Genomic DNA, 25,433 nt, shown 5'->3' with positions numbered 1-25,433 from the left:
CTGCTTTTCTGCATAGAGTTGCACCTCCCCTTTGTGAGACTTTTGGCGTCCTGGTCTCTTCTGGCAAAGATTGCATTTCTTTTTTCATATTTCTAGTTCTTCCCACTAGCAGTTCTAGATGTCAAATCATGCAAACTAATCCATCTTTCCAAGCCATGTGTGCCTCTTTCATGGCGGCACACGGTTTTCATGTGATTCTGTTAATGGTATTGTTTCTGTCCTACAGCTCTCAGTTCTGAATCATCTAATATGTGTCCGGAAAATTTAGCAATTTGCTTTGCTGAAAACCGGTAAGCCCTACACCTAGGGCTTCTATATTTGCTGTTTTCTTTTTTTATGTTACATCATATAAACACTTTTGTTCTGACCTTTCCATCTTTTCTGTGTTGATCCAATTAAAAGAAATTATCCAATTAAAATGAAAAATCAAATAACGCTTGTCACTTTCCCTTACTTTTAAAACCAATACATTCTAATTTTTTTTTTCTTTATTTTTTGAGAGTGGGTATTAGTCTTGTTGATATTGATAACTACATCCTCATTAGGAAGAGTTCCCAATCTTCAGTTTCCCAGATACACCAGGACAAGAAATAAGAAAAAAAATTCACTAAGACAGACACAGAAAATAGTGATAACCCGACAGAGATTCCAACATCTTCATACTCTAAAAGATGGGTTTTTGTTGCCATCTTTATTAAAGAGATATCCCATCACTTTCTGCTCTGACACTTGTTAGCTGGAAAGGAAATTAAATATCCCAAACAAGAACATAGACAGCGATACAAATCTAACAGAGGTGTTAAACTTTACCCCTTGTACAAAAAATGTTTTACAGTAATGTCTTTACTGGAGTTGAGTGTTTATGGGTCTGTTCAGTTTACTGTGTATTTAGCTCAATTTCGTGAGTCAGGAGTTCCTATTTGTTGATTCAGCAATTTCTGTTTTATTTCAGAAGCATGTGAGTGTTTTTTCCCTTGTATTCAGTCTGCAGTTCCTCATTTTCGCTTCTAGGGCTAGAAGTTTGTTGATTCCCCTTTTCTGGACTTGCCACCCTAAATTCCTTTGTTTTAGGCAGGTGTTCTAATCTTAGTCAACCATCTCTGTAGATCTTCCTTCATGTTCGTTACATCTGAAGAGATCACTTTACTGTGACTTTAACACACCCCTGCCCAAAATCTGCAAGATCTCATATCATATTGACTACTAATTTGCAAGTGTCCTTTGCATTTCCACACACTGGGCAACCAGGAGAGAAGATTCTGTCCTATATTAACAGACAATGTTGGTCTTCTGATAGTTCTGTTGTTAATTTTATAGTTAAGCTAGGTAGTGTTTGTAAATATATATATTATGTGTGTGTAAGCTATGTGACCATAAATGTTCAACAGTTTCCATTAAGGATTCTACTCAGATTTCCTTTATGCAGATGACCTTTTGAAATTACCCAAAAACGAACCCCCCCCCCCTCTGGTTTTAATACTTACAGCCCAAGCAACTTGGATGGGTTGTCCTTCAGTCCTCTCCCTTTGGGCAGCATAACAGAGCACATTTATTGCAGGGCTTTCTGTTCTTGGTGCTTTGCTGAATTGTTGCACAGTGCCTGTAGCAATTGGAGCTAAGGAGTACTTTTAGGGTTGACCTAAACTCAAAAAGTGAAGATTTACTACAAATGCTACTTGTGCCGAAATATTTCCGAAATATCAAATATTTATCCTAACAAATTGCATTGAACTTCCTGATATTGCTGTGCCTACAGCATATTGGCAATGTATATGCAATGTAAGATCATTGAAGACACTTGTGCCTCTGACATCTAATCTCGTAAGATTTGGTTTGAGAAGTAGTGATGTCACTACAGTTCTTCTCATTTAATACTGTACTACTAAGAAACTGTCATCAGCATTCTTTGCATGTGCTCCATGGTAAAATCCATGCCAATGGCATTGATTACCTCTCAGGTGGCTGTAAGTGTGTATCCTTGCCTGGTCACCTTCTGAAAGTGTCACCTTCTAGAATTGACTTCTGCATCAGAGTGAGATTTGCAAAATTAGACACCTCATGATGGACAGTCTTATATAGCTCATTTAACTTGTTCTATAACTTTATTTGAAGGTGAAACTAAGTTTTCTTTACATTCATTATGTCCTTTCTATATCATACTACAGATATGATATTAATTAAGAGCACATGAACCCTGTTTAAACCAGAAGAGAAAATAAGGATGAAGTGGAAGTGATATCATAGTGTAGCGTCATTTTTGTTCCCTGGAACTGTAAATTGCAGATGTCTGTGCCTTAATAGGAGTCCTCAGCGCTTATGTAATTTGCTGCAGATGTTTTAAATTACAGCTCTTATTTACAGCATCTGGTAGCATAACTGTTACTTTTGAGCTGTAAATATTTTACCCTCATAGATTGTGACCTTTAAAGATTTATCATGTCTTTCTTGTAGCCTTTTCTCTCACCTAGCATTACAATATGCCACCTATTGTGTAGGCAAAAGAGTTGAGCACTTGACCTATATAGACATTGTTTTCAGGTAGCAGTATACTCAAAAATATTCTAGATATTAGGCCTAGTTTACATAGAACTTTTCCCCTGTATTAATGTGCCAGTATACACTAGAGGGGTTGTTTAGTTGCAAAAAGCAGTTTTAGTGACTAAAAAGGCTTATAAACACACAGTATGTTTCTAATGTTTAAAAGAGTTTTTATCTTTACCCCTTTTTTTCTACTCCTCATACCTTCCTCATAAAATAAGGAAAATTGACTGATTTTTAAATGCCTGGATGGAAATGTACAAGTTGTACTTGTACATTTTATGTGCTTTTCTGAAAGTTGTAGATGACGGTCCATGAAACTGGGCCTTAGTTCTTGAATTATAAGTCATAGTTTTATTTAATAAGTATATTATTACTACAATACTATTATATTATAATATTACTTTAATTACCTTCATTATGTATTATTGGTAAAGAATTGTATTGGAAACTATTGTAGAAAAATGTATTTTATTGGTTGCTTGGATGTTAGGAAAGTTTTTTTTAAACTGAAACATATAGTAGTTTTGGTTTTGTTAAATAACAGGTTGTCCATCATTGTTTTATAAGAGTTGAAAGAATAAAAAAATTGGGCTGTACAATAAAGCAGAGATTTAGTAGGCTGCTCCTGTGTCACTGTCTATATCTCTCTGTCATTTGCAACCCCTATTTAATGTGTAAATACACTGTGTAAATAGGTTGGTGCTATATAAATCCTGTTTAATAGTAATATTATTTGTAAAATGTGATTGCCCAAGCAAAGGCTGTGTATGTCGGAGGAATCCAAAAAATTTAATACATTATTTCTAAGTTATTTGTATTAACAGTGTTGGGCTGCATTTCTCTGCTCAGGGTGACTTTGCTAGTAAGAGTTACATCTGTATATTTTAGATCTTGCTTGCTGCAAGTGGATCTATACTTTATGGATACTTTATGGAGATTATGTAAACTGCTATTGCTGGCTAAGTTCTAAACTGTGCTTCTTGCCTGATTGCTGTTCTGATCATTTTTATTTTATTACCTTTTATATCCCTGACTCAAAAATAGTATGCTACTCAGATGTTCAGCTGGTTATCTGCATGTTTGTTTAAGGTGTGCTTAAACTCAAGTCAAAAGATTAATTTTGCACCCACAATGAATTCACCAATGTCGGATTACATCATCTCTTGGTATAGGTTCACTTTATTGTGATTTCAAGCTATGCACACTTTAAATGGAATGGTAACCCAGGTAAATGGCATCCGAGAAATTGAGGGAAAAGTATACATTTTACAACTTCTATTGGAACCTGGCAATGGGGAAGGTAAGATCATGATTGTTATGGTACCACCAGGGTAACATGACAGGGTTTCTTCCAGTACCAGTAAAGAAATTTCTAAAAGTTCTTCAGTTTTGTTTGTACATATTATACAATGTTACAGAAAACAAGCATTACTTTGCCAAAATAAAATCTGAAATGATGTAAATATTACAGAATAATTTGTAACTTGTTATAAAGTGTCCACTTACTGCTTTAATGTTTACATTATATTTTTCAAGAATGTGGTTAGTAAAACACTGCCAAAACAGCACATTTTATATCCAAATTTATTCTCCAAGATTCCAAAGCTGTTTTGCTGTTATATGTAACAATTTAAATTCTGATAACTAGCACAAATTCTTTTGGAATCAAATTCCACAGGTTTACAGCATGATGATAAAAAAAAGTGAACACGCAGACACTGATCCTCACAATATGTGCTCCAGACTGTATTATTCAGGCAAGTCTAAACTTCTAACCACTAAACAGCATCAAGTATCCAAATGCCTATGTATTCATAGTTGTGTATGGTTTTTTAAGAACCTAACAAATAACCCTTTATCAACACTCTTGTAGGCTTATGAGCTTTTAGTAGTTGTTGATTTTACAACAATAAGCTGAATAGGTAATTCTGCATTATATCTGCTGTGCAATCTCGGTAGTTATTGTCCAGAGCCTAATACCAGTCTCACAGGGCCCTAGCTTTCACAAATCAAATTACACAAAGCTTAATGAGAGGTATATGGAGTGTCTGGGGTTATATGATGTAATTGAGCTAGTAAGTATTGTTACAGTTTTTTTAGACATTTAAGAGTAGTGGTTTTATCTCCCCCTTTGTAAAAACAAATCATGACTTCTTATGTTTTTCTGTGATCTGTGGTACCCCCACTTCTTTGTTTTTTGTCTAGGCATAGGTCCGGGACGCAAAGGCAGTCTCCAGTCTCCTGGGATTTCTACTACTTTTCCACACTAAAGTATACCCATAAAGGTTTTTTAATATTTGCATCTCCCAGGAACCAACCCACTGCCAATTTTAGAACTTGGGCTCTGGAGGGGAATACTGAGAAAATGCTGCAATAGCAGTAGTGATTAGTACCATTTCCCTATACACTGTCATGTCCACAGACCATGCAGTAGATACAGTACATGCATGTCCTAACATTCATTTAGTCTTAGCTTCATGTGTGGGCATTTTTCATGGTGTTCTGTTTGCAAATGCAGTCTGTCAAAGAATCCTGATGCTCTCATGTGTGTGAGGCAGTACTGTAAGATGAAAAAACCCCAATCTTCACTGAACTTTGCTATTTGAATGCTATGGTATTTTTCAGTAGTAGTATAGAGTAATTCAGTAAGTCATGGTTCTACAGCAGGGGTCGGCAAAGATTTATGGCCACTAGGCCATTTATGGGGTGGGAGCACACTTGACCGGACCGGCCTTGATGGCTCTGCCCACCACCAGGGACCTCCCTTTGAAGTGAAATCCCTTCAGAGAGCTTTCTCTATTTATCGCGGCGGCAGAAGTATCAACCCCGGCCCCAGTAAATAGGGGAGCAACTGCAAGCTCCAGCGGCTCCAGTTGTTCCTAACGCCCCCTGGCCGTGGCTTGCCGGACGGCTTTAGGCCAGATCAGCCAAGGGACGTTAGGCTGGAACAAACTACCGGCTAGGCCGTATCTGGCCTAATTTGTGATCAGAGAACCACTTATACCAAGTCTATAGGTCTTTGTCAAACCTTTAAAAATTCTGATAACTCACATTCTTATGGCAGCTAGATGTTTATTCACAACAAAGTGGAAGCTGGCTTCTCCTGTTATGTTCAAAGCTTTGCTTGTAAGGGTGCAGGATGTTCAATTGATGAAACATAGGATGGCACGTATATATAATCAGTTGGAAAAACAACCAATTTGGGTTGCTTGGGGAGATTATATGAAGCATTCTTCATCCTGACTCTGAGACTTTAGTAGATCCCTCACATTCTTGGTACATGTTCCTCCATGCAGGTCAAAATCCCCAGAAAGCTAGGTTAGACCTTAGTATTTTTGTTATTGATTTTTATGGTTTTCTTAGATGTGTTGAACTATCAATAAATATTAATTCTTAAAAAGTCTGAAAAACTATTTGGGATACGAGCTTCGCATAGGGGAATAAAAGTATGAAAGTTATAGGTTTGAAAGTTAAAGGTTTTATAGATTATCATTGGAGAGCCTGGGTGATCCAGCAAATCTGGATTAGATTAGGGCCAGGATTGAAAACTTTTTCCAACTATTATTCTTTTTTTTACACAGTATTTATATAGTGCCATCATATTACGCAGCGCTGTACAAAGTCCATAGTCATTTCACTAGCTGTCCCTCAAAGGAGCTCACAATCTGTCCCTACCTCAGTCATGTGTCTTTATAACAGTCTAAGGTCGATTTTGGGGAGTAGTCAATGAACCTAACTGCATATTTTTGGAATGTGGGAGGAAACCACATGCGTGGGTTTCCCGGAGGAAACCCACGCAAACATGAGGAGAACCTGAAAACTCCATGCAAATAGTGTCTTGGCCGAGATTCAAACCTGGGATCTAGCGCTGCAGAGCACTTACCTCTGAGCCACCGTGCTGCCCATTGATGACAAAGAGCTTGACTAAATTCTTTCCAGGCTTGCTAGATCACTCAAGTTCTCCCATGATAGACTATCTTCTCTAGTCTTGAAAATTTTTATTAAGTCAGGCCCAATGTATCAGACCCTGTTATTGCAAAGTGAATGCAGTTGTCAAATATGACGATATAGTTGTAATAAAAGAATGCAACTTGCTGACAGCACCATGGTTAGTGGTCTTGTCACCTCTCCTCAAAAAGTGAACAGCCACATCCTATAAAGAAGCAAATGGTTAATTTACTTATACCAGTCTTCAAAAGTCTGTCTCCATCAGAGAGAGTCCTTCATGCCGGGAAACCTGAAGCACAGAAATTAAGATCTCACAGATGTAGATGTGCCAATGGAATCCAGCTGCCATGTTCTATGCTGGAAAGCAGATAGGAGAATTTGACTGTGCTAGTTACCACCTTCATACCAGGGCAGCAAAAGAGGCCAGTACCAGGTGCCAGCTATTGCCCACTATTGTTTTCATATTGCCCTTTATCTGTGTATCTGCCCCTAATAAGCAGGAATATATGGGATCCCTTTTATACTTCCTGTACTATAGTCTAAGATTGGGGTAATTGGGGTATTGTTTCAGCCTGTAAAATCAGTAATTTACTAGCACCTGTTAGGTAGTAGTTTTTTTTGCTGTGATTTTATTAAATAATTTTGACAATAGAAATAAAATTCTCACATTTATCAGATAGTTGTTTGTTTATATAATGATATATAAGCACCCTGAAACCCCTTTTATTTAAATATCTATCTAATAGTTCAAGACAAATATAAGAAAGGTACCAGGAATGGCCATAATAATGAATGTAGTAGTGTGTAGGTGGAGGGAAAATTTCATCTAACATCCAATTGCAGCCATACATATATAACATTTCTTTAACCTCCAGCTGGATGTAAAATGGTACGGTGACTGGCTAAAGTCTTTTCCCTTGGCTAGGTGGTAAATATACCGTACTTCCTCTATTTCTGAGGGTTCTTTGTGAATGATGTAAAGAAGTCTGATCAGTCTGGCCCCTTGATAAATTAGATAGTGTAAGCTGATGGCCATAGACATATGATTGCTTTACAATCTGGTCAAATAACTTGGCTTGTAAAGTGATCATCTCATGTTTATGAACAGCTGATTGTCAGTGACATATTTACATGAGCACTGACTTAATATTTCAAAGATTTGCAGGGGTTAACTGTGTTGTCTCTTTAACACAAAAGTTTGCTATAAGCCAGATATGAAACAGCATTCTATGAACTGCTGCAGAAGAGAAAGATAAACACCAGGATTAACTGTTTATTTAGGGCTGGGAGAAGTCTAGTTGTTTTTCAGTCAAAGAAGAACAAAATGTACTGTTGTATCTTGTTTCAAGAGAACGCTGTTTATCACTGTCCCCTGTGCTGTGGTTGGTAGAATTGAAGAGCTAAAGCTCTCCACCCACCCCAGAGTCTTGTCAGCTCTCCCACAGAGGCCTCCTTTCCATAGGACTGCAGGGAAAATAGGGAGAGGGAGGCCTGCCCTCTGTGATCTTTTATTGCCTGTCACAAGTTGACATATTGACCTAGAGAAAGAAGAGAGAGAGAAAAGAGATAGAGGGGGTGTAGAAAAATTCTAATCTTTATTCCTGGAATTGTGCTGGAACTTCTACTGCACTGCTTGTAAACACTCCCCATGTGCTCAGCCACACACTCATACAGTTCATACCCTCCTGCATTGCTTGGCCAATGAATGAGAGAAGAGGACATAAACAAGGAGGTGGGGAGGCGAATGAGAGCGTGACACATCCCAGTCATCACTATTCCTGTCATCCCGGATAGGCTTACATTTTGTTTTCCTGTACAAGCATGCAGGTTTGTTTTTAAATGTTTTTTCTTTATCACGGTATCTCCCAGCAGGAGGTATCCATATTTATAGAACCAATGTTTTTTCTGGCCTTATAGTTGCATTTTTACAGTTACCAATGCCCAGATGGTGACATCTGTTGCAGTCTTTACACATGAAGAGCTATGATGTTTTTGTATAATATGAATGAACCAACTTCACTATGAGAAGATGACTTTTGCTCAATATTTATTGCCAGTTGCTCCTGGAAAGGAAATATACTTCTGTTAAGACACCTTAGCTTTTACCTAAAGCATTTTTAATAATATTATTATTTTACAGTATATAGCACCAACATATTACACAGAGCTGTACTTTAGGGCTTGCAAATGACAGACAGATACAAACAGTGACTAAGCAGGAGGGGACCCTACCCAGAAGAGCTTACACTCAAGATAGCGGTCGCCAACCGGTGGTCAACAGACCACTAGTGGTCCGCGGCTCTGGCAGGCAGGTGCACATCAGCGCAGACTATGTCTTCCGTAGGGATTGCAGCCTCAAAGCGGTTGAGGCTGAGGCTTGAGGCTGAGACCTGCGATGGGAGAATGGGCAAGTTTTGGCATCATGACGTCACTATAGGGAAGTTTCTTCCTGTCCACGTCTCACAGCGCCGCCGCACATGCTGGTCCGGAGCCCGTAAGTTTAGTGGTCCATAGGTCTGAAAAGGTTTGGGATCATTGCTCTAGGAGATTATACTTTACATGAAATATATATTCTCTACTTACATAAATTGTATATGCCTTGTAGCAATAAAACTTTTATTGTAAGTGAGTAGATTTGTTAAAAACAGAAGTGCCGTGTTTACGCTCCCAACTCAGTAAAAGTAATTGAAAAGTGAAGCAAAAAAAGTTCATGCCATTACCCACATTATCAACTGCATTTTCCTTTAAAGAATTGGAAGCTGCACCCATAAAAGGCCAGTTGGGAGCAAAAATTAGCTCACTCATATTACCAATGAGCTACATTCAGCTGATCCTTTACGTTGTTGACCATGCTTCATTTCGCCCTGTGTTTTTTAAAGGTTGCGGCCATCTTGGTAAAGGACCAGGTTTTTGTTCTTCCTGTCATAGCCAAAATGAACTACAGAATAAATGAAGCTGATTAGGGCATTGAGTAGTGGGTGGTGAGCAGTATACTAGTGACATCACCATATATATCACCTCCAAATCTTGAGAGACTGACAGGACATCAATTCCTTGGATGATTTTACAGTGCAAAACTTTCAAAGCAAGAATTACCTGGGTTCAGTCTCATGTCTTAAAAGTGCACTGCTAGGAGAAATCTGGGCAAAAGGTGAATTTGTCAGTGTACTTAAGCACAATAAGTATTTCTAGATGTCATTTATAAAACATTACTTTATTATAGATAAGATATTACTTTATTATATTACATATATATATTATATTATATTATATAAGATATTACTTTATTATATGTCCACTGAGAGCAGCTAATAATTTTTGTTTTCCTAAACGATAGCTTTAAAGTGGTTTAAATGTGGCCCATTGTTTTAAAACCCATCTATGTAAATCAACTATTGTGCATATAAACTTATTTCTACATACAATGCAAGCAAATGTTCCAAGTGGTGCACAAACCATGAAAAAAATAATAAACTGAAGGGTTTTAAACCTCGTTTGACCCAGATTTACACTTTTAATGCTGTCTTAACTACTATCCCAGAACAAGAATGCAGATTAGTTCTAGGCGTGCACTGACTTAATTTACTTCACGTTTATGCCATGTCAATAATTCAGAAAGTTTTGAAGCCAGACATACCAAGGCTACTAACTTTTTTGAGACAGTCAGTAATCATATTCCACAGATTCCTATATACTTTGATTGTGTGCTAAAGATCCCTTAACTGCAATACATTCTCAAACTTTTTAGATTTATATTTGGCCCCATATAAAGATGGATGCACAGATTTGCCTAATCTTTGTCTACCTCCTGTTACAGATTTGACTCTTCATGCATATTATGTATTTTTTCGGTTATTTGGAAATTACTGGAAAACTTGCAGGGTAGTTTTGGTACAATAAAACTCATATTTTAACTGCCTACATTTGCCAATGAGTTCATCATGAAAATGATTTAACATCCAGTCTATACTACTATAATGACATTAGTCTAAGAACTTTTTTTTTTTTTGCAAATCATCAAAGTGCATGGTCAGATAATTATATTGTGCATTATAACCTATATATCTTATCACATCCACACCCTCCCTCTCTCAGCCATCCAAATCTCCCCCTAAAATCTCTAATAACATGCCCCACATCCTTTCTTTTTTCATGTCACCTTTGACTCTGTACTCCCTTCATTCAGGACATGTCTAGGTCCTGCCACCTAAGCCTGTGCAACATCCCTAAAATATGCCCCTTCCTGTCCGCAGAGACCACAAACTTCAGGTAACATGCTTATCTCTTGCTTGGACCTACTGCAACATCCTTATCAATGGTATTCCACTATCTAGACTTCCTTCTCTACACAATCTATGATAAACTCCGCTGCTAGACTTATCTTTCCTTCCACTACTCCTCATATGCAGCCTTTCTTTGCAAATCTCTACACTGGCTTCCATTTCAGCTAAGAATCAAAATCAAGCAGCTGTGCCTTGTTTTTAATTCGCTCCACAGCTCTTGTTCTTTTATCCCAGCTACCTTTCTGACCTGATATACAAACATACCCCTAGCCAACCTATCTGCCCCTCCTGTGATTTCCTCACTCATCACCTCTTTCCATGAAGGACTCCAAGGCTTCTTCAGAGCTCCCCCACTCTTTTGCTCATTTTTTTTATGCTTTCTTGTACCTTTAGCACCTGTAAACAACCCCTTACTACCCTTGGTAAAATGTGCCTTGCCTATCTTCAGCTATCTCCTAATTCATCACTAATTAGCCACCATTGCGTACCCCCCTCTTATTTTATACTATGCTCCCCCACCTTTCAGATTGTAAGCTGTGTTGGGCAAGGTCTTTTTCTTGTGTCACTGTCTGTACTTGTCAAGTATGCAGGTTTGTCAATTGCACCCCCTTCATATTGTACAGTGCTGTGTAATATTTTGGCACTTAGTAAATAATGGTTAATATTATTAGACAGGTAATTCTACCTAAGATCATTCATGATTGTCTCAGGTAAAAAAAACCTAAAAGATATGTCCCATGAAGTCATTAAGCCATCTCTTTCCCCCCTCTGCATAGAACAAAACACACTGCTCAAGCACTCAAGTGCAGTAAAACTGGAACCCAAAAGTCACTAACAATTTTTTTAAAGCAACAAACACAACATTACTGTTCTTTGACAGTTTGACACGATTACTGTCCAGTGAAATTGTTGAGTAGTCATTGCAGATTAGTAGCTATGCAGTGATTGACACCACCTTTAAAATGTCCTTGCCATCAGTTATTATGAACAGTATTTATATAGCACCCACATATTACGCAGCACTGTACATTAAATAGGGATCAGTTCCTATTACTCCATGAGGATTGACTGCACTGTCTATGGAAGAATACTGCAAATAAAATGTTGTTTTATGAAGGAGTGATTAAAGGCAGAGGTGTGACATCATGTAACTTGGAATGGTAGCCTAATCCTTACTGTAAACTACACACTCACAGATTACCACCTGTTAGTCCAAAGTACACTGATAATACTTGAGATCAATTAATTGTGTGATTTATTCATGGGCATTTTGTAAATATTTAACAGTAAATACAATTACATTCACTGATATCTATATTTTCCGTTAATAACTCTTACTTACCTTAGTCATACAACCTCCTGACCATGGCCAATGACATAGTTTATCTTCTCTTCATGTAACATTTGACACTTCAATCCTTATTAAAGCATTTCAATGTCAGGGTGAAGTTGAAACTGTAAATACGACAGTAGTGTTGGATCAACACTTGTGTTTTGTGGAAATGTGCATTAAAACAGGTATTTAGAGCATGGGTATATATATTCCTTGTAGGGCCGTTTCTCACTGTCATTTGTGATGTGTTGCACTATCAAAAATAGTGCAGTTGTATTATTTCTTCCGCAGGCAGCCTCTTAAAAATGAGTGGACTGCCTTAAAGCAACGCAACACTAATGCACAAAACTGCAGGTTTGCATAAGCCCTTCAAGCACACAAACTTTGCCAAATATATCCAGATGGTATGTTTAACTTTTTTAAATGCCAGCTGACATTGAGTTTTAAGGACAGCCTTGTACTTTGTAAATTTGTCTCTGTAAGGTTACTTTTTCATGAATGTTATTTTAATATTACAGTTAGGTTATAATAAAAAAAAAGATATGTATACCCTTTGTGCTCAAACTGTGGCAAAATGGCTCCATGCTGCTGTCGGTTGCTTATGGCAAGGCCCTTAGACCAGATGGTAGTAATAAGATAAAACCGTAATAATCTCTAGCTGTTTTTTGTGAACTGTTCCCAGTCTGTAGCAGTTACTTCTGTTCTATTCCATATATACTGAATATTACATGTACCCCCCCCCCTCCCCCCAGTAATTTTAGGGGCTGTATTTAGACCTGTATTTAGTGAGTTGACAACCACTTGTGGTTTCATGAGGCATAAATGGAAGCTTCTCCAAGGGAAACATTAGGAATAATAAGATTCCTCCATGTATGTACACCTCAAAGATTTAGCAAGCTCATTCTTTTAATTGAATAGCAGGAACCAGTCAATATGATTCAATATGATGAAAAGATATATTATTTATGGCATTACAAGGAACTCTTTCATTTATGTATGAAAAGATTGCTAAGAGGGAAACACATCAATGGACCCCTTGAGAAACAGAATTTGTATTTTATTTTGGGATACTTCCGCATCAGCTAAATTCTAAAGTGTAAATGGTAGGCAGGCTGTTTAGGAGAATATTAATGCCAGCTCACTCACAATAGCATTCAAAGATAAGAATGCTTAAACTGTTTCTGTTTCTCTTAGTAATTACTTGGCTCAGTGTTTCTCAATCAGGTTTTCTCTAGAGGTTGAAAGGGGTTCCTTGAAAAAAGAGAAATTTGTGCATCTTGGGTCAATTTCATTGACACCAATGATCAGTAAAGGTGACATTCTTCCCAATGGCCAGCAATGTTAGAGGCATTCTTCCCACTGACCACCTCACCAATTTACTGTGAGCTGTGAGTGTTGTAATTATAATAGGGGTTCCCTAAGACATGAAAGCTATTTCAAGGGTTCCTCCTCATTAAAAAAGATTGAGAAAGGCTGATTTTGGCTACTCCACGATTGGTTGGAAATTGAATAAGTAATATGATTGTTATGGCACAAACAAGATATTTTTTTGCACACACTTATTTTAGATGTTTTAAGTGTACGATTCATGTTTACATTCATTTGCACAGTAATATATTAATGTAATCAACTTTTATTCTTTTTTGCAATAACTTTGAATTTTGTAATCAAATAGATACCATTGTGCATATTGTAATGTGTATTTTCACATTTTCCCCCAAAAAAATGCATTACCATTTCAGAATAAAAAAAAAAATACATGGTATAAAATCTGTTATGTGTACATGGTAAAAAAGTGTTGGATGTTGTCAGTCAGTGTAATCCGTGTACAATCCCCCTATCCTCTCCACTCCCACCACAGCCTCTGCTACACAAGATTATGCAATATCCTTGCTTTCAAAATCTTAACCGAGATGTAAATATTTATCAATTAACGCTAACACGAGACAGGCCAGATTAGACATAAGTAGGAAACATATCCTGTGGATTCTTCCAGAAACATATGTTATAAGCAGCAAAATAACTTTAAATTTTTTTTGGTGGCTGGAAAAAAGTCCCTTTATTCAGCAGAACGAGGATGTTTCCTTCCAGACGTCATTATATCAGAGATGCCAGTCCAGTGTCTCCAGCTCTGATGGTATAGATATGACATGCATACCACACGGAAGTTTGAGAGGGAAATTGGCTCTGAGCAGTGAAAATTGCTCCTTGAAGTTCACCGCTTCCAGTCCAGGTGTCAATAGAGTGACGATGATAGGTTATGGAGCTGCACCTTAAAACTTGACCTGACAAGTTACTATAGTGGTGTCTGTGCATGTGTGTGTGTGCTGATTGAGACGGGAGTGTCAGCAGTGCGTGTGTCTGTGTGCCCTTGTTGCTCTGCAAGAATACACCTCAGAACAAGATAAGAGAAACCCCCTCAGGGTCAGAGAGTATCAGTCCAACCCCAGTGAACCTTGCTTGTTTCTGATAAAAGCATAGGCAAACATTATGTGCACATGTGGGCCTATTCCAGTTTAACAGCATGTGTAAACCAGAAGTAAACCTTTTCCTTACACGCACAGCAGCTCATGATCACAAGTGTGCCTGTAGCCCTTTCTGCATTATATTTGACATAATATAGTGCTTCTGTAAATGCATATTGGCCATGTGTGTAACACCAAATAGACTTCGGAATGTCTCCATATATTCTGGGGATTCTTTGTGGCAGCATTTTTGCAGCTGTGTAAGAAGTACAAAAATATGTCCATGTAATTCTGTATTTAATGTTCATAATGGTTTAATTTGTTTGATGAATTGATTGTAGAATCCCTGCAGCACGTGTGCGGGTTGCTGGCAGGTCTGTCACATTGCTGCTTGACAACAAGTGGCAGATCAAAGTAAAGTTATACGATGAAAGACATTGATTTTAAGCGGGACTTTTAAAACCAGTACCATCAATATATTACAAAAATAACAACATTTTATTAATAATAAACAATAAAAACAAACATCAATTCAAATACATAAAACACAAAAAAAATGTGGGTGTATATAATGACCTCTCCTTACAGAATACCCCCAAAAGGTATAAATTCTGAATTACTTCTCGACGCGTTTCGCAGAAAAAAATCAGGAGGTAGGAGAGGAGAAGTCTGATGTTTGTACTTCCACAGCCCTCCTATTTAAAATTGTTGCAAGGAAGGAGGTGGTTATGGCGGCAATGGTATATTCAAATCCTGTTTAGCTAATTAGTCAGTAATCTCTTTCAATTTTCAATATAAATCACAGTGATCCTAAGTTTCATGTCCTTCAGTCCTCAAACACATATACCAACAGCACAACCATGTTCCTTTTCCATCGGCTTGCAAGTGAGTCAGCTTGCAAGGGAAGCAAATGGAATAGGAACATGGTTGTGCTGTTGGGCTGTATAATTTTGTTATTTTTGTAATAAATTGATGGTACTGGCTTTAAAAGCCTCGCTTAAAATTGATGTCTTTCATATTGCATATATATATATATATATATATATATATATATATAGTAGAATAATATGAAGATATTCATAGCCTTCAAAAATGTTGGTATTGAGGAATAATCCCTTACTTTCCCAAAATAAAAATGATCACGTTTAAGATTTTCTTTATTAGTGCAGTTATGAGTGTTAGGATCAGCCAGACTGCTTTTATTTTTGTATTTTCTTTAATAAGTTAGCAATTGCTAAGCACACATCCATGAGGATAGAAGTGTTAAAGCTGCATAGCTAGAGAAATACAAAATGCAAAAATAACTGACATCATACATGTTTCTCCCAGATCCGTACACAGATAGTAAAGCAAGATTAAGCATAGCACCTCTTTAGCTTTTCACAATAAAAATAATTTAGAATACTTCTGTATTGACATTTGACTCTGTACTTTCTGTTGCATGAACCAAGTCTTCCTAAAAAAATATTAGAAAAATAGTTGTCTTCTAGTTCATATTTGCACCTGGTGACTGCCAAATGTCTAGCATTTCGGTAAGCAGTCACTCTGTACAGTCCTGAAGTCCATAATTTACAATTACTTGATATATTATACTATACAAACTGAAAAATCTTTGAGACCAGCTTTACACCTTTGTGTTACACCTGTGTATTTTCTCACACGTGACTTGTAGAATCTTCTGTATCCAGTTATTCCAGCAGTGCATGCCTCTTTCCCCCTTTTTTCTTAGTCTGTGGTTCCTCTCACTAACTCCGTGAGCGTAAAAAAGCTGCAGTGTTCAGCGAGTGACCAGGCATCTGACACCCTGTGTTGTATGCAGACAGTTCTTTTGCAGCAGTAGAGAGCCAAGATGAAGCGGTGCAGACAGTATTACATGCAAGTAATACCTGTGTTCTTTTACAGGCACTGTTTTGTTTATATTTTTCAGAAGTGGTACAGTCTATTTAAAGTGGAATAGTATACTAACTGTATGACATTTAGTTTGTGGGGTATCATAAACAAGTAAAACTTTTTTTTCCAATTTAGCATCTTCCTGTTTACATTAACTCGCTCTAGCATCGACTGCGCAATCAGTGTCAATACTTACACTTCTTAACCAACCTTGCATGCAACAGTATAAAAATTTAGGAGCACAATTGGGAAACTAAACAAGAAGTACCCGAACAAGGACCTCCATGGATGTATCACTAGGTTTTTTATAATTTTGTGAAATACCGTTACTAGGATACGGTTGGACCTTAGTGATTGGGTTTGAATCTACTTTTGAAATAAACCATCTAGGTTCCCTTTGATTCTCTCAAGAAAAATCAGTATTGGGAAAGTAAAACTCCCGCCATTTTTTTTTGTTTTAGATTGGGAAATGTCCGACCATTTCTCAGGTTTTTATTGTGGTCTGTGTCCCTGTAAAGTTTCGGTTTGTATCCTGGTAAAATTCTACTTTGTTGCAAAAGACCAACACTTGGATGGTGAAAGAGAGCCTTTAAACTGTACAAAACTAGTCATTAGATTATTCTTTTTTTTTTTTTAGACTATTTCTATTACATTTTATGTCAGCTATACGGACTTTACACTGGTTACAGATCCCTTCATCAGTGTCAATATGGTAATTGTTACTAATTATAGCCACATGCTTTAGTGTATCATACAGTTACACAGTCACACATTTTATGACATGCTTATCTTCAAAGACACACTGATAAGACAAAATTCTCTGGATTTCAGTAAGGATCACAATTTATGCTGGGTATTTTTTAATGCAATTTTGAATAGCAATATCTTGCATCTCAGTAGATAAATATCTGCCACATTTCATAGCATTCTTTTATAAAATCCCAACCACTTAGTCAGCATTCCCAAAACCCACTGCCCTCGTGTGTACCAGGAAATGGTCCGGGCATGTATTTGATTATCAAGAGAAGTGTGGGCAGCTTGATATCGGAGCTGAGAACTGAAAGCCATGTTGGTTACTGACTCAAGTTTTTAACCAAAATTCATAACTTTGACAACTCTGTAAACAATATGTCTAAACACATACATTTGGATAAAATTATACCAATAAAAGATGAAATCTTCCATGTGTATAATTGTGATCTATTTAATAAAGGTGGAATAAGCAATCGTAGCGTACAAAAAGTTACTGCGTCTCCAGAAAGCAAGCATCCAGAAAAAAATGTGGACGAAGATGGAAAGCATAGGGGACTGATTGGGCAAGAGGCAGAATTGAGATATTAAATAGCTGCTTTTATTGTTGCCCTATTAGTGGCTGTTTCTGGAGAGTGGAAAGTGTCTCAAAGCTGATTCAGCTAAAAGAATGGGGCTTCTTCCAGGTTTACCCACTTTTTCAGGTCATGTCTAAAGCAAATTATTTACCTTGCCAAGTGTGAGGCAGTATATTAAAGAACTGCATTTGGGAAGGTCTTTTCACCTTCAGATTTAGAAAACCTAAAAACACGCTTGCTTGGTTGGGGAGAGTTTGTATGCTAAACAAACTTCAGAAACTCATGTGGTATGTGTCAAAAGATGAAGCGGTAACATCTGCAGTAAGCAGTCTAGGCACAACATTCATTTTTTTATTACAGGTACCAAACAAATTATGTTGTTTCCAGCATTGGAAATCCATAAATGTTAGCTTTATCAAAACTTTAAAATGCAATGGTGGCCAGTCTGTGAATATTTTTAAATGCTTACATATTCTTAGCCCACACACTTCCTTTTTAAAATAAATCTGTGACCATGCTGGGAACAATCAAATATTTACACACCCATAACCAAAAAAAGCAGTAAATTAGCTTCAAAAAATGCCCATGACCTCTGCAGCTGCAGGCACTGTGAAGCAACTCATCTTTAAAGTTTACAGCACAAGCACTTTTGCTTTCAGCAGTCACCAATATGAACACGGAGCAGTTGCATAAAAAGAGGTTCGGAGTTGAGTCAAAAAAAGGCTTTAGTTCTTCACATTTTTATGCAATCTTTTTGTTCAACCCACTGAATTAAAGCTGAAAGTCAGCAGTTCAACTGCATCTGAGTTGTTTCATTTAAAATGAATTGTGGTAATGTACAGAACCAAAGTTAGAAAAAAGTTGTCTCTGTCCAAGTATTTATGGACCTGACTGTATGTCATTGTGTACTTCTATTAAAGCTAACTTATTTTATTGAACATGTAAATACTTGACTATCCGCAGCCCAGGCATAGGATTACTTTAAAGAGGAACTGTATCTGCATGTTGTCCTCAGAGCTTCAGCTGTGCATATTTGCTCTTTGTAACAGACTAAGCTCCTAGTGTACACTTACCTTGTGTAAGAATACCCTAGATGTTCTCTGATTTTCAAGCCCTCCAGTCTTAATTGATCATTTGTGAGCGATAGTTGGTACATTGATTAGGTGGATTTGTGAAATGTAGACAGCTTTAGTTCTACAGTGGTCAGTAACATGTTTTATGTTTGCCTATATGTGTATTTGTTTTTCAGATTATGTCTTCTCATTCAAGATGCCTATGGAATATTTAGTGAACTACAAGTACACTTAACGGTTACTGCTATAGAAGATGCAGAAAAATATTGCCAAATGTTGGAAGGCAAATCTTGTTGTTTTTCTGGACTGAAGATTTTGCAAAGAACAACAAGGGCAAGGTAAAAAAAAATAAAAACTCTTGAAGATATCAATAATATTTATATGGTTATAACACCACCATTCTACTATATGCATGCCTGATAAATTACACCAGCAACCTGTCCATCACAGGTGAAATTTCAATCTCCATTGCCACATGTATTAAATATCATGATGAGGAAAACGTTGTTCTCCAGATGTGTGTACATAATCTTTAGCTTTTTGGAGGGGAATGTGACCCATAACATGGATATAGAACAGCAACATGTGATAAGGCTTCATTCTCTGGTAAAAGAGAACCAGTTGAGAATATGAATATATATACTGGTTTCTGGTAAACATGTCCATCATTGCAGTGAATATTGAGCAGTATGTGTGTGTGTGTGTATTATTATATATATATATATATATATATATATATATTCTCTCTACTACTTCACCAAACCCTTTTTTGGTAATTGAATTTTAGTTTTCTGTTTAAAATTTGTATCTATTTGCTTCTCTGATTTTTGTATTTTTTTCGGTGGTAGTAAACCTTATAAGCAGTCCTTAATGTTTCTTGTATTGTACTTTATTTCTTATTCAGTCTATGCAATACTTGCAGCCATGTTGTTGATTGCCCTTCACAGGCTCTTTATTTTTGGTTTAGTTATCCATGGGAAACCAGTCACATTTAAATAATTAAGAAACGCTAGGATTATAGTGATTCGAAATTGGCAATATAATAATATGACATTTTTTAATAAGAAAGTGGTCTGTTGAGGCCTGCAACACCCACTGGCTTTTTATAGCCATTAGACACTCTAGTACAAGAGGTTTATTTCGTAGCTCATTTTCTGCTCCCCTTAAGCCTCATGTAAACGTCAGAGGATTATCTCTGCAAACATATTTTGTGTGATTATTTCTAGTGACCTGTGATGAAATAAGTTCTGTACACACAGCTCCGTTCTGGTAAATGGAGGGGGCGGACAAGGAAATGACATTCCATTGTGCTCCCCCCATAGGAGATAACAGTGGTTGTTCCCAATTTGTTGTTCATCAATATTCCATTGCGTGTTCATGAAGATGTCGGGGGACCGCCATACACATGAGAAACAATGGAACAGTCGTTGTTTGGGTGGACTAATACTTTTATCAAAAAGATAAATATCCCACTGAATCAACATCAGGTAGAAAATGTGAAAAAAATGTGAACTTGGTCTTGAAGTCAACAGGGAGACTATTTGCTATCAGGAGTAGAGAAATTGTACCCTAACCTGCATTGGCTGTGATCCCTCTTGGTGGTAGCTGTATCACTGCTCTGTGCAGATATTTTTGGCACTGACAGTACCTTAGTCAAATATCTTCTGCAAAAGATATTACACTGGCTTCTGTTCAAGTTCAAGATTTCCTGACAGCTCGAAATTCCTTTTCAGCACAAGGAGAACCTCTAAAACATTTCCTGGCTTCAGTCCACAGTATGACTATCTAATTAAGGTTTGATTGTCCTAATACACGCTATACTTTGAGATTAAACACACTCATTTACTCAATGATCTTTTTTTGTCAACTCAGCATAGACTAATACAGAAGGCACTGAGCCTCTGTACAGTTATGTACATAGACACAAAGTAAAGTGTATCAAAAGCCAAAACCTTTTTTACACTTGGATAGAGACTGTTTAAAACTATCACATTTTTTGCTTATAGAAAGATTGCCTTTCACTTGCTGCCCTGAAGGATAATCCCCTCTTTTAGACAGTTATCCCCATTATTTTCCATAATCTTTTTTATCAATGACAATGGCATTGAAGACAAATTGTGAGGGAAAATGTCCCCAGCTGGGTGACAGACGATAGAAAAACTATGCAATTAAATTTACTGTATATCCAAAGCTAAAATTTGTTTTACCAGCACATATATATTCTTGTTTGCTGTCCGCTTCCTAAAGAGCTGTGAAATGTTTCTTGAGTTGTGCCTATGTAACATTGGTTATGATTCCAAGCAGACATGAAAAACCTAACTTTAATAATAAAAAAACAAAGGTTAAGTTTAATAATATAAGCTTTACCAATTCTTGGCTTGATCATTATAATTTTTTTTTTAAAGTAAATTGGTTTTATTATGTTTGTTAAAATGCCAAATTGTTCAAGGCAACTTACTCTAGCAATTAAATTTTGAGATATATTACAGTTATGGGGTGTACATATTATACTCACAATTATTGCAACATTCTCGGGGGGGTGGGGGGTGGAGGGAGAACAGATTTAACTAAGGGTGTGTTCTGCATCACACTTCTATGAAATAAAGACAGGCATTTTTTTTTACAGCGAAACAGAAACAGAGGGAAAGCTTCTCTGTGTGTGATGTGGGAGAAGCTGGAGTTTATCACAAAGAACACTGCACATGGCTAATTTACATAGTGTCACAGGGTATGAGGAAATCTCCTGGTGTCAGAGCAGGAATAGCACAACACTCCAACTGCACATAATGACCCACAGACTGCCTAATGATATTCCCTTCTGCCTGGCAAACTCCAGACCTCTCTAACTGGGAGGAAGTAAACAGTGCCACATTTGTAACAATATGAAATTTCACAACCATGACAAGAAACCTGAAGAACAAGGGCATTGTTTTATCTATGAAATAAAACATATGGATCATATATCATATGGATCCCAATCTGAATGACTTAGTAGATATGAATATTTGCTAGGGTCATGAAGCAACATTTAGGCTAATTATAACCAATGATGTTTTACATGACAAAATTATGGTATTTCAGGTAATCGAACAACATTGTTCTTGCTATGTGGAAGTCATATATTGCCTATTTACTGCCTGTTAACATATTGGGGAATGTTAGGAAATCTATCAAAGGGGAAAAAATACCATAATTTGTGTATATATAATTTGCCTTATTGGATGATTTCTCACCAATTATAGATTTATCTCCTTTTGTCTATCGTTATCTTACCAGTAGGAGCTTACATAGCAATAAAGACCTCAAAGATCATCAACACTCACCTTTCTCATCTTTCTTTACTGCTGGCATCTTCTTGGCCCAGCGGGTAAATTTTACCCCTAACAAGCATCTGCCACACTGTAACAGGGCTAGGTGGTTGTTAATATACACAGTGAGAATATTTTCACTGTTTGGGGGTTAACATTTTCCTGTTTTTTGTGCCTAATTGTGTAAATTGAGTTGTAAAAGTTTTTTAAGCATTTTTTAAAATACAAAATGTTTCTGTCAAAGGTAAGAATATTTCTTGTTGGAATGGATGTTTTAAAAGTAATTTGGTATTTGTTAGCAAATGTTTTCAATCCTTGACCAGATCCATTCCAGGTTTGCTGGATCACCCAGTTTCAACGAAAATATTGTATGCTCCCCAGCTTTGGAGAGTTTTAATCAAGCCCAATATGTTTTGCACATTTGTAAGTATTGTTGTTCGAGAGGCCTATGTGACCATACTGGTTAGGAAGCCTTCCAAACTATCAACGTTTTTTCTAAATAAAAAAGAGAAAAGAAAAAATGCAGTGGCTTCACGTGCCTCCTTTTTTCCGCATTCCATTGTATAATGTTTAACTCCTGAATCATGACTGATGGGTGCATCCTGCTTGTACAACTAAGCACCTTCTGATTTTCTATGGAAAACTATAGTTTGTTTGTGTAAATTGTGTAGAATATAATGTGTAAAAATATTTGCAGGGCTCCGGGACTCTTCAGTTTGATTGACAGTCTGTGGCCTCCTTTGGCTCCTATAAAAATCCATGGACAAAGTCAGGAGCAAGGACAGGTGAGAGAAGTGTTTTGGCTTTACTTCCTCCAAAGCTTCCAAATCTACTCATGCTCAGATGCGGGACTACCTGGGATTACCTTAGATTTGTGTTAAAGTGGAACTAAAGTTTCACTGTTAATTTGTATGATTATGCAGGTTGTTAATGCATAAAGGTGCAGGTAATGTAACATCGCTTGCAGTGTCTGAAAGTCACTTGACTATTAAAAAAGATCATATATTCCACTATTGGAGTAGGTTTACCTCATTCCCTAAGATTCGCTAACCCAAAAAATCCTATTTGCAACCATTTTGCAAACACTTTTTACCTGAAGATGGGCTTTAATGAAAACAAACATGCTACCACAGCCAATCATTAACATAAATATTATTTTCGGTGTGTGTTTTTATAGTGCCAATATTACGTGATTATGCATCACTTTTCAATGTCCATAATCACATCACAAATGTTTTAATTGAGTCCCTAACTAGACTAGCTGGAAATGATCCAATCTGAAACAGCATTTGTAAGTTTACCAAAATCCTTCTCTTCAGTGTTGTATGCCTATACAGGCCCATCTCCTGTACTGAAACTTTTTAGTGTGAATGAGAAGCTGCAAACACATCAGATAGAGTACATCTCATTTGGTGGCTTAAGGACATCTAGGATCATCTAGTTAAATTCATCCCAGCCTAGCTGTCCATGTCCCATCACTTTTTTCATGTAGTTTTAGTCCTTTCAATAATGGAGCCCAGCATCTTACGTATGTATGTATGTATGTATGTATGTATTACCTAGGTCAGGTCTGCATGCAAATGCACTTTACCTACAGTTGCCCACTGCTTTTGGCGGACATTCACCCATCAAGGCAGTTTGATTATTAATAACTTTTTTTTATAAAGCACCAACATATTGCACTACAATACATTTACTGTACCCGCTATACAGTAAATAAAGACTTTAGATGGCAAACCTGCATACTTAAAAAGTACAAAAAATTATAGAGGAGGAAAAGAGGATCCTACGCAATAGAATCTAAGGCTACGTACACATGTCATTCTCATCCGATAATCGCCTCAGGGTTCATCACAGCCCAGCACTTGTAGTCCAGACGACCGTCCTGGCGGATCCACAGACAAGGGACGAGGAATGATAGTAATGAAAGTGAAGGGGAGAGGGGCAGCGGAGTGCTGCTTCGTCATTCTCCCCCTCCCCTCTCCATAGAGCAGAACGGTGCTGCGCTCGTTCATGCATTTTTCAGTCTTCAGTTGTTAGAAAGGATCATGAAAGATCCTTTCCAACAACAATTATTGCAACCAGTGTTGCAAAAAGTGTGTACCCAGCCTAAGACATATATGCCAGTCTAATGCTCTTATCAATGGTGAGGGCTCTTGGGAGGAGGACTTAGGCAGGGCCCTATGATCATTTGAGGAAGTGATGTACAGCCTTGTGTTGTCTTCTACTTATAGCCATGATCTATCTGCATTACACCATTACATCACTAATTCCATGCATCTCTATACAGTTGAGGTTATCGCACATGAGAGGCCAGAAGAGTGCTTCTTCAAAATATCACATCCACCTGCTTTAGTACTCCTCTGAAGAGCTCTGAGCTCTAAAATAAGCAGTGGCCTGGCTCTTAGCAGGAGGTATGCAGTTATCAAAATGCTTATGTGGATGAATGTTTAGGCTATAGGATTGATGCATTCATAGACAGGTTGTGTTTCATAAAGACTGCCCTAAGTAATGCCCACAATGAAACAACTGAAATCCAATAAATGAAAGGGGTGGGTAAGTAACAGGTGATGAGGCTAAATAATGGGGTTTGTCTTTTAGCCAGGAAATAAAGCAGGTTCTATCTGACTTGATGATGCTTTTAGTACAGCGTGCGAGGCCTAATAATGTACAGCGAGGGGTATGTATTGATTGGATGAGTTTTTTGGTTACTGCAGTAATTTTTCCTGAAATCAGGCTAATGCTTTAGGTAAAGGCACAATTCTTATTAAATACATAGCTAGTGAGATCATATGTATTTTTGTGTTGATCAAAGCACAGTTATTCATTTTTGGTTCTTCTGATCACCATCTGTGTTAAACAGTCACAAGACTGTGTTACATGATTCTCCCATTTCTATTTCATGATCCTCTATCTGAATAGAGGAGCAAGTTTAGAGAAGACTGCTGAGTTGACCCATATCATTATCTTTTTGCAAAACAATTACATACATAAGTGAAAACTCCTCTTTTCTTCAGTGTTGTATGATGCATTTTTTTTCTACAAAAGTTTCATGTGCTAGTGTTATCAAAATATTATTTTCTCACTCTAAAACAAGCTCCCAACATGTAGGGCCCTTCTGCAATTGTCTATTTACCTGCATGCACAAAGGATGCACTTTCTAGAGACATGGTCACTTTTCAATGCATGGGCATGATAATAGTGTCCCTTTAAGCAAAAGGGCCACAATGATAAACACTTTTAAAGCTTTATAAAAATGTCTTA

The 25,433-nt window shown here is 37.2% G+C and overlaps 1 protein-coding gene across 3 annotated transcripts in view; it reads left to right on the top strand.

Annotated features, from left to right (window-relative positions):
• The window catches only part of SPIDR (scaffold protein involved in DNA repair), a 207,892-nt gene that overhangs the window by 153,387 nt on the left and 29,072 nt on the right, over window positions 1-25,433 (top strand). For all 3 annotated transcript variants that reach the window (XM_072411239.1, XM_072411241.1, XM_072411238.1), the window contains 2 exons: window positions 19,038-19,199; window positions 22,867-22,954. In XM_072411239.1, the coding sequence (XP_072267340.1) occupies window positions 19,038-19,199; window positions 22,867-22,954 (250 nt within the window). The remainder of the gene's footprint in view (window positions 1-19,037; window positions 19,200-22,866; window positions 22,955-25,433) is intronic.

Source organism: Pyxicephalus adspersus, chromosome 5 (assembly GCF_032062135.1).
Source record: "Pyxicephalus adspersus chromosome 5, UCB_Pads_2.0, whole genome shotgun sequence".
NCBI lineage: Eukaryota > Metazoa > Chordata > Amphibia > Anura > Pyxicephalidae > Pyxicephalus > Pyxicephalus adspersus.
The sequence above is the reverse complement of the archived record's forward strand: the minus strand, read 5'-3'. Positions and strand labels throughout refer to the sequence as shown.